Source organism: Brachionichthys hirsutus, chromosome 20 (genome assembly GCF_040956055.1).
Source record: "Brachionichthys hirsutus isolate HB-005 chromosome 20, CSIRO-AGI_Bhir_v1, whole genome shotgun sequence".
NCBI classification, from domain to species: Eukaryota; Metazoa; Chordata; class Actinopteri; order Lophiiformes; family Brachionichthyidae; genus Brachionichthys; species Brachionichthys hirsutus.
The window spans coordinates 10,963,164-10,975,376 of NC_090916.1; the positions used below are offsets into that span (position 1 = coordinate 10,963,164).

Consider the following 12,213-nt stretch of genomic DNA (forward strand, 5'->3'; position numbering starts at 1 on the left):
CAACCGGCATGTGTGTGAGAATGTATGTGGCAAATTTGGGACATTTCCATGCTAATATGTCATTTTCATAAGATTGGTGATTGTTTTGTGTCGCACTCATTTGATTAACATGGGGAATGCCGGCCATTGCCACGGCAACACCGTAAAAACAACGACATGGTTACGATTGAGTTTTCCGACCGGCATGCGGGTTAGATTGTATGTGGCAAATTTGGGACGTTTCCATGGTAATATGTCTTTTTAAATATAATGGGATAATATCGTGTCGTTTGTCATAGACTAACATGGGGAACTTTGGCCATTACCATAGTAACACCGTAAAAACAACAACATGGTTACGATTGGGTTTTTTGATTGGGACCACATGAGGAAATTTTCTGGTAAGTTTCAATAATTTCTGGCAAACTATATTTTTTAATTCCCATTCAAATTTTGTTATCGTTCTCTAGGGGGCGCTGTAAGGCCGATTGTCAAAATTTCACTTTTAAAGTGTCCAGGTAGGAAGGGTCAATAAGTGTTTAAAATCTGGTTTGGATTGGAGTGTGTGTGTGCGAACGGGAGCAATTTTTGGCGTACGAAAACGCTCAAAATTCTAAGAGGTCAAAATAATTTTCATTTACCACTTTATCGTACCTCCAATCATAAATTATTCATCAAATTCCGTGGTCCACAACTTTGGAACTCCTTAGTCAGGTCGCTAAACACAATTCTACACAATTTTTAGGTCTAATTTGGTGAAATATCTTCTGTCCAGGCATGTCTAGTACTTGAAATTAATTTGTAGTTTGTATGATCTTTAGGCCCGAGCGCCTATCCTAGGCGTAAGGGGCTATTGCTTTTGCAACGCAGAAGACAACAAGTTGACGAGCGCAGCTTGTCAACCCTCGACAAAGTTGACGAGCACAGCTCGTCAACCCTCGGCATCCAACACACTCACGCACACACACACCGACACGCAACAACACACACGCACACACACAGACATCGACAAACACAGTTGACGAGCGCAGCGAGTCAACTCGTGTTTGTAACTGTCTTCCGATGGTTGACGAGCGCAGCGAGTCAACCATCGGGCGACCAACACACCCACGCCCACACCCACGACACTCAACAGCACACACACACACACACCGACACTCAACAACACACACGCACACACACAGACATCGACAAACACAGTTGACGAGCGCAGCGAGTCAACTCGTGTTTGTGTGCCCCCACAGACGCGTGGCCTTCGTCGAGACCATTCCGAAAATGTATTTTGTGTAAAAATCGCATACTCAGAAAAAAAGTTATATTGTTTTTGCAAAAATTCTTTATTCTTCTTTATTAGGCCCGAGCGCCTATTCTAGGCGTAAGGGGCTATTGCTTTTGCAACGCAGAAGACGACAAGTTGACGAGCGCAGCTCGTCAACTCTCGACAAAGTTGACGAGCGCAGCTCGTCAACCCTCGACAAAGTTGACGAGCGCAGCTCGTCAACCCTCGGCATCCAACACACTCACGCACACACACCGACACTCAACAGCACACACACACACACACCGACACTCAACAACACACACGCACACACACAGACATCGACAAACACAGTTGACGAGCGCAGCGAGTCAACTGTGTTTGTAACTGTCTTCCGATGGTTGACGAGCGCAGCGAGTCAACCATCGGGCGACCAACACACCCACGCCCACACCCACGACACTCAACAGCACACACACACACAACCCGACACTAAACAACACAGACACACAGACACACACACACACACACAAACACGAGTTGACGAGCGAAGCTCGTCAACTCGTGTTTGTGTGCCCCCACAGGCGCGTAGCCCTCGTCGAGACCATTCCAAAAACGTATTTTGTGTAGAAATCGCATACTCAGAAAAAAAGTTATATTGTTTTTGCAAAAATTCTTTATTCTTTTTCTTTTTCTTTTTCTTCTTTGTTCTGCTGTTTAAACGGCAATTTGACCCCCTGAACATGCTCGAAAACTCACCAAACTTTGAACCAAGCTCGGAACCGGCGAAAAATTCATTATTTTATGTGTTTTAAATTTGTGCATGAAAAAGTGGCGCGCTAGCGCCACCTACAAAAATCACAATGCATTGTGCCTATGGGGGGTCCGACGCCAACTTTGTCGGACAGCCACGAAATTCGGTACACACATGCGTCAAGTCAGGGCAAAAAAAAAAAAAAATTATGGCCACGCCCCCAAACACACAGGAAGGCGGCCATATTGGATTGAAACTTAAAAACTGCAGAGTCAGCGTTTGCACACACACACTCCAATCCAAACCAGACATTAAACACTTATTGACCCTTCCTACCTGGACACTAGGGAAACTTTGACAATCAGCCTTACAGCGCCCCCTAGAGAACAATAACAAAAATTGAATGGGAATTAAAAAAATACTTTGCCAGAAATGATTGAAACTTACCAGAAAAGTCCCTCATGTGGTCCCGATCAAAAAACACAATCGTAACCTTGTTGTTGTTTTTACGGTGTTGCCGTGGCGATGGCAACCCCTCCTATGGTGAGGGGTCCGACGCCAACTTTGTCGGACAGCCACGAAATTCGGTACAGACATGCGTCATGTCAGGGCAAAAAAAAAAAGTATTATGGCCACGCCCCCAGACACACAGGAAGGCGGCCATATTGGATTGAAACTTAAAAACTCCTGATGGCAGAATGCCATATAATCCAAATACCGATTTGACTAAACTGTGAGCGACTCATGCAGCTCAAATCTAAACACTTGCGAAGCACTCAGGACAAAAGCGGCGTGCGTCGGCGGGTCAGCTCAACGGCCTGTCGGCCGGCGAGGGCCTACAACGCCGCTTGCGGCTTTAATTTCTTTTTCTTTTTCTTCTTTGTTCTGCTGTTTAAACGGCAATTTGACCCCCTGAACATGCTCGAAAACTCACCAAACTTTGAACCAAGCTCAGAACCGGCGAAAAATTAATTATTTTATGTGTTTCAAAATTGGGCATGAAAAAGTGGCGCGCTAGCGCCACCTACAAAAATCACAATGCATTGTGCCTATGGGGGGTCCGACGCCAACTTTGTCGGACAGCCACGAAATTCGGTACACACATGCGTCAAGTCAGGGCAAAAAAAAAAAAGTATTATGGCCACGCCCCCAGACACACAGGAAGGCGGCCATATTGGATATAATTTTAAAAACTGCTGAGTCAGCGTTTGCACACACACACAATCCAATCCAAACCAAATTTTAAACACTGATTGACCCTTCCTACCTGGACACTTTAAAAGGGAAACTTTGACAATCAGCCTTACAGCGCCCCCTAGAGAACGGTAACAAAAATTTAATGGGAATTAAAAAAACACTTTGCCAGAAATGATTGAAACTTACCAGAAAAGTCCCTCATGTGGTCCCGATCAAAAACCACAATTGTAACCATGTTGTTTTTACGGTGTTGCCGTGGCGATGGCAACCCCTCCTATGGGGAGCGGTCCGATGCCAACTTTGTCGGACAGCCACGAAATTCGGTACACACATGCGTCAAGTCAGGGCAAAAAAATAAATAATATAAATATAATAATAATAATAATAAATATAAATAATATAATATAATATAATATAATAATATAATAATAATATAATAATAAGATTATGGCCACGCCCCCAGACACACAGGAAGGCGGCCATATTGGATTGAAACTTAAAAACTGCAGAGTCAGCGTTTTCACACACACACTCCAATCCAAACCAAATTTTAAACACTTATTGACCCTTCCTACCTGGACATTTTAAAAGTGAAACTTTGACAATCAGCCTTACAGCGCCCCCTAGAAAACAATAACAAAAATTGAATGGGAATTTAAAAAATACTTTGCCAGAAATGATTGAAACTTACCAGAAAAGTCCCTCATGTGGTCCCGATCAAAAAACACAATCGTAACCATGTTGTTGGTTTTACGGTGTTGCTGTGGCGATGGCAACCCCTCCTATGGGGAAGGGTCCGACGCCAACTTTGTCGGACAGCCACGAAATTCGGTACAGACATGCGTCATGTCAGGGCAAAAAAAAAAAAGTATTATGGCCACGCCCCCAGACACACAGGAAGGCGGCCATATTGGATTGAAACTTAAAAACTCCTGATAGCAGAATACCATATAATCCAAATACCGATTTGACTAAACTGTGAGCGACTCATGCAGCTCAAATCTAAACACTTGCGAAGCACTCAGGACAAAAGTGGCGTGCGTCGGCGGGTCAGCTCAACGGCCTGTCGGCCGGCGAGGGCCTACAACGCCGCTTGCGGCTTTAATTGTCCTTGTTGTCTTGTTTTTTTTAAAAAAATTAAATGTATTTTTTTCCCTTTCTTTCTTTCTTTTAGTCAGTTTGTTTGCTGGGGTTTTTCTTTGTTTCTTTCCCTTTTCAGCTTTTTTTCGCCTATTTTTTCTTTTTTTATTGGTTGATTGTGTTGTTATTTTGTACTAGAGGGGAAGATTTTACATAAGCCCTTTTGGCTTCTTTTCCTTTCCTGCACAATTATTTGCCTTTGTATCATTATAAGTTTTTGTTTATTATTGTGCATATGAATTTAAAAAAAGAAAAAAAACATGGATAAATGGATGGTTTCCATTCTTCCTCTCATGAAGCTTTTTTTGAATTATTATACTCTAATTTTACTAAAATATTTTTTATGTGTTTTTAATTTGAATTTCAAAGCACCCTGACGAAGAATGCTTACATAGATATACACGTACATATGACTAAAATATGACCAGTGTTTATGTATACATTGAGTCTGATGCTGCAATGAAGCAAATGGATCTGGGATTAAGAGTCATTTATTGGTTAACATAGGTTTCACATAAACAATGAAGTGACACTGTGCAACAATGGATTAAAACTGTGTGAATAACTGCACCACCTATTCAACGGATGACATCACCACCAACGGGCTGTTAATATGCATTTTCATCATTTTTATATTATAAAGAGATTATTAGATTGTTTAACAAAGGTGTGTGCATCATATGACTTCTCTATCGCCAAGACCTCAGTGCAATGCCAGTAGCTGACACATCAATAATACACAGGTACCAACAAAAGGATGCACAAAGGACCATTTAAACAATGACACAAATCTGCAACCAGGCCAAACTGGCCTTTATGCTAATGCTAGGTAGCGGAAAAGCAACAGAGTCAAAAGTTTTAGTGTCACGATATTAAAACTCAAAGAGTACAACACAATGAGCTCGGTCTACAGTACAGTACTACAGTACTAAATGTCTACTTGTCAAGCAGCAGAGGTTACATGAAACAACATAGTAGCTACAGAAGCAACCAATCAATCATCCACATGCTAACAGCAGGTCTGAATCGTTCATGGCTGTCCACCCCCTAGTCCGCAGCTCTCCCACGCAGAATATGAAGCACTAAATATCAAATAACATGAATTAAAGTTTGTCAAGAACCCAGACTTCGTGCTGAATGAGCGGAAGCCTGGCGCTAGCCCATCTAGCAGGCCCTGCAGTGTAATAATGCTGACTCAGCTAGCGGCCCATCTAGCAGGCCCTGCAGTGTAAGAATGCTGACTCAACTAGCGGCTCATTGAGCAGGCCCTGCAGTGTAATAATGCTGACTCAGCTAGCGGCTCATCGAGCAGGCCCTGCAGTGTAATAATGCTGACTCAGCTAGCGGCCCATCTAGCAGGCCCTGCAGTGTAAGAATGCTGACTCAGCTAGCGGCCCATCTAGCAGGCCCTGCAGTGTAAGAATGCTGACTCAGCTAGCGGCCCATCTAGCAGGCCCTGCAGTGTAAGAATGCTGACTCAGCTAGCGGCCCATCTAGCAGGCCCTGCAGTGTAATAATGCTGACTCAGCTAGCGGCCCATCTAGCAGGCCCTGCAGTGTAAGAATGCTGACTCAGCTAGCGGCCCATCTAGCAGGCCCTGCATTGTAAGGACGCTGACTCAGCTGGCTGCTCCATTCCATTTTTACACATAATAATTGAAGGATTTTAATGTTAATTTGTCCTCCAATTAAGTCTTTACTTCATCTTTCTAACATTTGGTGATTATAAAGTTACATAATGTTACAAAGATGTCACTTTAGACTTGTATTATTCATGTATTCAGTATTTATTTAAATATTCCTCTGATTCCATCATACAAAACACCTTAAAAATATTTCAAGTAGAAAACAGTTCATTTTTGTGCACTTTCACAAGAGTTTTCAGAAACTTGAATTCAGTTTTTCTGGGTTTGGACCAAATCAGAGAGAACTTAGTGAAATGGCATCCTGATACTACCGAAGGTATGCCGTTCACATTGTTATGAAAGACATTTGTGTTTTTGTTTATGTTGGACCATTCAAATTAGAGATTTGTAAAGTTGGAAACTCCCACTCAGACTCTAGAGAGCTAACATGAAGGTTTTCATACTGTTGAGAACAGGTCCGTGGAGGTTCTGGGTATCCAGGTCTATGGAGGTTCTGGGTATCCAAGTCTGTGGAGGTTCTGGGTATCCAGGTCTATGGAGGTTCTGGGTATCCAAGTCTGTGGAGGTTCTGGGTATCCAAGTCTATGGAGGTTCTGGGTATCCAAGTCTATGGAGGTTCTGGGTATCCAAGTCTGTGGAGGTTCTGGGTATCCAGGTCTATGGGGGTTCTGGGTATCCAGGTCTATGGGGGTTCTGGGTATCCAGGTATATGGAGGTTCTGGGTATCCAGGTCTATGGGGGTTCTGGATATCCAGGTCTATGGGGGTTCTGGGTATCCAGGTATATGGAGGTTCTGGGTATCCAGGTCTGTGGAGGTTCTGGGTATCCAGGTCTATGGAGATTCTGGGTATCCAGGTCTGTGAAGGTTCTGGGCATCCAGGTCTCTGGGGGTTCTGGGTATCCAGGTCTATGGGGGTTCTGGGTATCCAAGTCTGTGGACGTTCTGGGTATCCAGGTCTATGAGGGTTCTGAGTATCCAAGTCTGTGGAGGTTCTGGGTATCCAAGTCTGTGGAGGTTCTGGGTATCCAGGTCTATGGGGGTTCTGGGTATCCAGGTATATGGAGGTTCTGGGTATCCAGGTCTATGGGGGTTCTGGATATCCAGGTCTATGGGGGTTCTGGGTATCCAGGTATATGGAGGTTCTGGGTATCCAGGTCTGTGGAGGTTCTGGGTATACAGGTCTATGGAGATTCTGGGTATCCAGGTCTGTGAAGGTTCTGGGCATCCAGGTCTATGGGGGTTCTGGGTATCCAGGTCTATGGGGGTTCTGGGTATCCAAGTCTGTGGACGTTCTGGGTATCCAGGTCTATGAGGGTTCTGGGTATCCAAGTTTGTGGAGGTTCTGGGTATCCAGGTCTCTGGAGGTTCTGGGTATCCAGGTCTGTGGAGGTTCTGGGTATCCAGGTCTATGAGGGTTCTGGGTATCCAAGTTTGTGGAGGTTCTGGGTATCCAAGTCTGTGGAGGTTCTGGGTATCCAGGTCTATGAGGGTTCTGGGTATCCAAGTTTGTGGAGGTTCTGGGTATCCAGGTCTCTGGAGGTTCTGGGTATCCAATTCTGTGGAGGTTCTGGGTATCCAGGTCTATGAGGGTTCTGGGTATCCAGGTCTATGGGGGTTCTGGGTATCCAGGTCTGTGGAGGTTCTGGGTATCCAGGTCTATGAGGGTTCTGGGTATCCAAATTTGTGGAGGTTCTGGGTATCCAGGTCTCTGGAGGTTCTGGGTATCCAGGTCTGTGGAGGTTCTGGGCATCCAGGTCTATGGGGGTTCTGGGTATCCAGGTCTATGGGGGTTCTGGGTATCCAGGTCAGGGCAGAGCTCTGTGTTGAAGACGCCTCGCCTCAAGGATGAGAGTCCAGTCCAGTTGACTTTACTCAACATAGATATCAATCTGTTCACACATTGTTCATCCTCCTCTGTCAGAGACTTGTGACATGGTTCTGTAGTACCATTTAGCAATGAGAGAAGGAACACATTTTCCTTGAAAGCTTGAACCAGATTAGACTGTCAGACCTTCTTTCAGTATGTTCAGGGTAGGTAGCTTTTAAATCCTCACAGGTATATTATTATACTAATCTCCTTGTATATCCACTATGCAATGACGAGAAAGGCTTTCTATTTATATTTCTATTTGTGAATTAGGGCTATACAAATAAACTTTGATTGATAGATTGATTGACTTGTTGTTTTCATTCTAATAGTCCGAAATAATCTACATGAGTTCAGATCCAACTCACACTATAACCTCAATGATGGTGTCAGTGTTTGTGTCTATAAATGACCCCTAGATGACCTCTAATTGACCCCTAAAGTGACCCTTAAAACCATGAATGAATCACATGGATGGAATGAAGTAGTGAAAATACATGTTTTTTTTTCTGTTGGGGAAATCAATCTGGAAGCCACTACCAGATCCTGAGGCTGAATAATGGACCTTCTAGAATCCATTGTATGTCTTTGTGTATTTGATGGAGACAATGGTGGACAGAGACACTGGACTGTAAAGTTCAAGGGAAAGTTACTTTTAGCTATTGAACTATCGTAAAGCTGTGCGTTTAACTCCAGATCTCTGCTACGTCAGTGCAGCGTAATAGTAAGACATTCTGCAGACTCACTGAAACATAGGACAATAAAACGCGTCCCTTTGACCAGTGTCTCTCTGTTGCTGAACGAGTCTCGACCTTTGCTGTGGCTCATAGGTTCTATTAGAGCTGGGCACGCTCCCCTCAACGACTTAGTAAAGGCAATTAAAGGAATATTTGCAACTGGTACCTTTGAAAGTGTTATATAACAAGTATTAATGTCACTTGCTTGACTAAGAGTCTCTATGCTGAAGACACTGATGCTCGGCAGAGGTGGGTGGAGCTCACACATCTAAGTCGTCCGGCCGGGCTCGGCTGCTCATTCTGCTGCTGGCCCGACTGCAGGGCCTTGCATCCAGTGGCGGCAGCTCCTGTCCTGCTGATGGGGGTAGCTTTTTATGCTCCTGGGTATCATCAGGGAAGTCAAAGGCTTGTGCGTGGGAGTTTGAAATGGTGCTGCCGCCGCCAGCTTGGCCAAGCCGGTTCTGCTCTGTGGAGTAGTTCGCCCAGTTCTGCTCATTTGCCTGTTTATTATAATTGCGACATGAGCCAGTTCCCCGTTCCCCAGTGGCAAGCTTGTAGCCTGGGGGTGACATGGGTGAGAGCGGGGCAGTTGGGGAGGAACAGCCATTATAGTATGTGTACTTGGCAGTGGACAGCTCTTTGGGGGTGTGGCTCAAGGTGCCTCCGCTGGGGTAGAGTGTGGGCTGCTGTTTGCCCTTCACACGATCCTTGATCCTCTTAAAGAAAACGTAGAATAGTTCAATGATATTGAGCATCAAGGACACAAGTGAGACCACCAGCATGAAAATGATGAAGACAGTCTTCTCTGTGGGACGAGAGAGAAAACAGTCCACTCTGTGCGGACATGGCGACCTCTGACATGTGTAGACTGCAGACAGGCTGAAGCCATAGATGTACCACTGGATCACTAGGAAGCCCACCTCAAACATAGACTTGAAGAAAATGCTGACTATGTAGGTTCTGAGCAGCGCCCCCTTCATCTTCACCTTCCCGTGCTCCTCAATGCCATATTTCAGCTTTTTCATCTCAATCTTCCTGAGTGGAATGTCAACATCACCACCATCATTCTGAACAGCTTTAAGCTCCTCCTCTTTCCTGTTGAACTTTTGTTCCTTCCTGTTCAAATAAAACACATGAGCCAGGTAAAGTAATGTAGGTGTTGACACAAAGATAATCTGGAGGACCCAAAAGCGAACGTGGGATATGGGGAAGGATTTGTCGTAGCAGACATTCTCACAGCCAGGCTGCTGTGTGTTACACTTGAAGGCAGACTGCTCGTCTCCCCAGGCGGATTCCACTGCAGTGCCCAGGACCAGGATCCTGAAGATAAAGAGGACCGAGAGCCACACCTTCCCCCCGGCGGTAGAGTAGGCCTGCACCTTGTCCAGCAGACGACCCAGAGCACTCCAGTCCCCCATTTTCAGAGACTTATCTGTGGCAAGAGGAAGAAGAAGAAGAAGAAGAGCAACTGAATAGTAACTCATACAAATCCATACGTACAAGATTTCAGCACTAGAGGATGTATACATCTAGTATAGGCAAGAGTATATAAGGTGTACACCCGTGGCCAGAAGTTTGGGGTCACTTAGAATTGTCCTTATTTCAGAAAGAAAATACAATGCTAACTTTAAACTAATCAGAAATACAGTAGTCCCTCGATATAATGCGGTTCATCTTCCGCGACTTCGCTGCTTCGCAAAGTTTTTTAATGCAATTTTTCAGATAATTTTTGCATTGAAGCGGCGCAAGGACTAATAGGCGCGGTCGGAGGAACTGTGAAATACGCGCGAGTCGCTATTAATCATTTCTCATGTGTTCAACCTCGTAGGTTGATCATTAAAATTAAATTTGTTATTTCTAAAAGCTATCATGTTTATTTGTTAAGCGTTTGTTTAATAGCGCTCTTATTCTCTGTAAAAAGAGGCTTTTATTTTGTAGGAGCATAAACGTCACGTCCCTTTTGGGCTTCGTTTCTTCCTGTTGATACATGTAGCCGCTGCCGTTCCGCTGTGCTAAGCTATCCAATAAAGCAGCATGAGAGGCTAAAGACAGCACGAGTAGAATATTTGTTCTTCTGCACTCCAAGCGGCTCTTTCCTCGACCTGCACGCCTTAACATTATTAACAGGAAAACGTTTACTGTACGTACTATGTATTTATATTTCTCAAACAAATGTTTAGTTCTGAAAAGGTTCTGATCTTTGGTTTCATTCTATAATACTGAAACAATCTATTTAGATTAATGCCTGCCTGTTAAACGTGTATAAAGTGTGTGGTGAGGGGTTTAACAGCCTTAAAACATTTATGTACAGGTATAATAACTAAAATAAAATAAAGATCACTACATTGCGGATTTCACTTATTGCGGGTTGTTTTTGGAACGTAACCCCGTAAATGAGGGACTACTGTACTCTCTCTACACTGCTAACGTGGTGAACGACTGTTCCACCTCCAGATGTGTGGTTGTTGGTGCAACATCTGCATCGGTGTCTGGAGGCCCGTCTCCAGATGTGTGGTTGTTGGTGCAACATCTGCATCGGTGTCTGGAGGCCCGTCTCCAGCAGCACCACTGCAGGGTTCTGATGCTACGACGTGTTTGCTCGTTGCGTCAGAAGGATGATGATGCAATCATGTTAGCGCAGCTGGACTCAGGCTAGCTGCTCAGAAGTTCTGGGACTGCATTGGCTGTCCCAGAACTTCTGGCCGAGTTTACATGAAGCGGCTGAAGGACGTAACGTTTCTAGGAGACATCTCCTGTCTGAAATATCAACGCCGTGTCACAAACCAATCTGTTTCTGACGTTCAGGTCAATCAATAAACGGAGATTTCAGAGTAGAAACGTTTTTTCATACAGATCTTTGACCAGATTCCTTCAGTGAAGCCAGTGAAATCCTGCATCATGAAATCTGCTGCATCAGCACAGCAGCAACTTCATGGAGCCAGTGAGCTTTGGCTAAGGAGGATTTCAAATGTGCTTCCTATGAGTTTTTCAATCCCTGGCGTTGAACCTGACATTGTAACACACACACACACACACACACACACAGACACACACACACACTGCTTGCTTGGAGAAGAGCAGGCTTGCCTTTGCCTGAAGCCCCGTCCTCGACTGGACAGTGAGCCTGGCGGGGGAACATTTTTTCAGTCACGTGAAGCTTCTGCAAAGCCTTTCTCTTGCTGCTGCCTCCAACACAAACCTTTTCATGCAGCCTTAAATGCATGTCAGATCTTACACACGCTAACAACATGTTTACTTCACTTAACCCACTTTTGTCCGCTGCCGGAGCAGCATGTCACCATCGTAAGTCCTGCAGTTGCTCTCTGGTTTAACTTGTGTGTGAAACACGGGGACAAGAGGTCTGACTAAAAACAAACACAATACACAAAGCTCAAAGGGAAGAAACATCAGAAGGCTTCAGGGAACAGTTGAACATTTACTCTCACAAGGATTTTCATTGAAACAAGCCAGCCAAATGTTCTCTGTGAGGCCTTCGCTCATCCTGCAGACACACAACGTTTCCTCTGAGGAAATGAGGCACCGACAAGTTCCTGCTGCAATCCTGGCGATTCAGCTCACACTGACTCGTGCTTTCACGTAACCATACGGTCAATACTGCACACTGCTGCAGGTCA

The 12,213-nt window shown here is 44.7% G+C and overlaps 1 protein-coding gene across 1 annotated transcript; it reads right to left on the reverse strand.

Moving 5' to 3' along the window:
* Positions 1-8,838: 8,838 nt before the first annotated feature.
* gja1b (gap junction protein alpha 1b) lies at positions 8,839-9,996 on the reverse strand. The gene has a single exon (XM_068753905.1). The coding sequence runs from the start codon at positions 9,994-9,996 to the stop codon at positions 8,839-8,841; it is 1,158 nt and encodes a 385-aa protein (XP_068610006.1).
* Positions 9,997-12,213: the final 2,217 nt, after the last annotated feature.

Excerpts from the sequence above, each read along its gene's own strand:
- gja1b (XM_068753905.1), bottom strand. The coding sequence starts at position 9,996 with ATGGGGGACTGGAGTGCTCTGGGTCGTCTGCTGGACAAGGTGCAGGCC.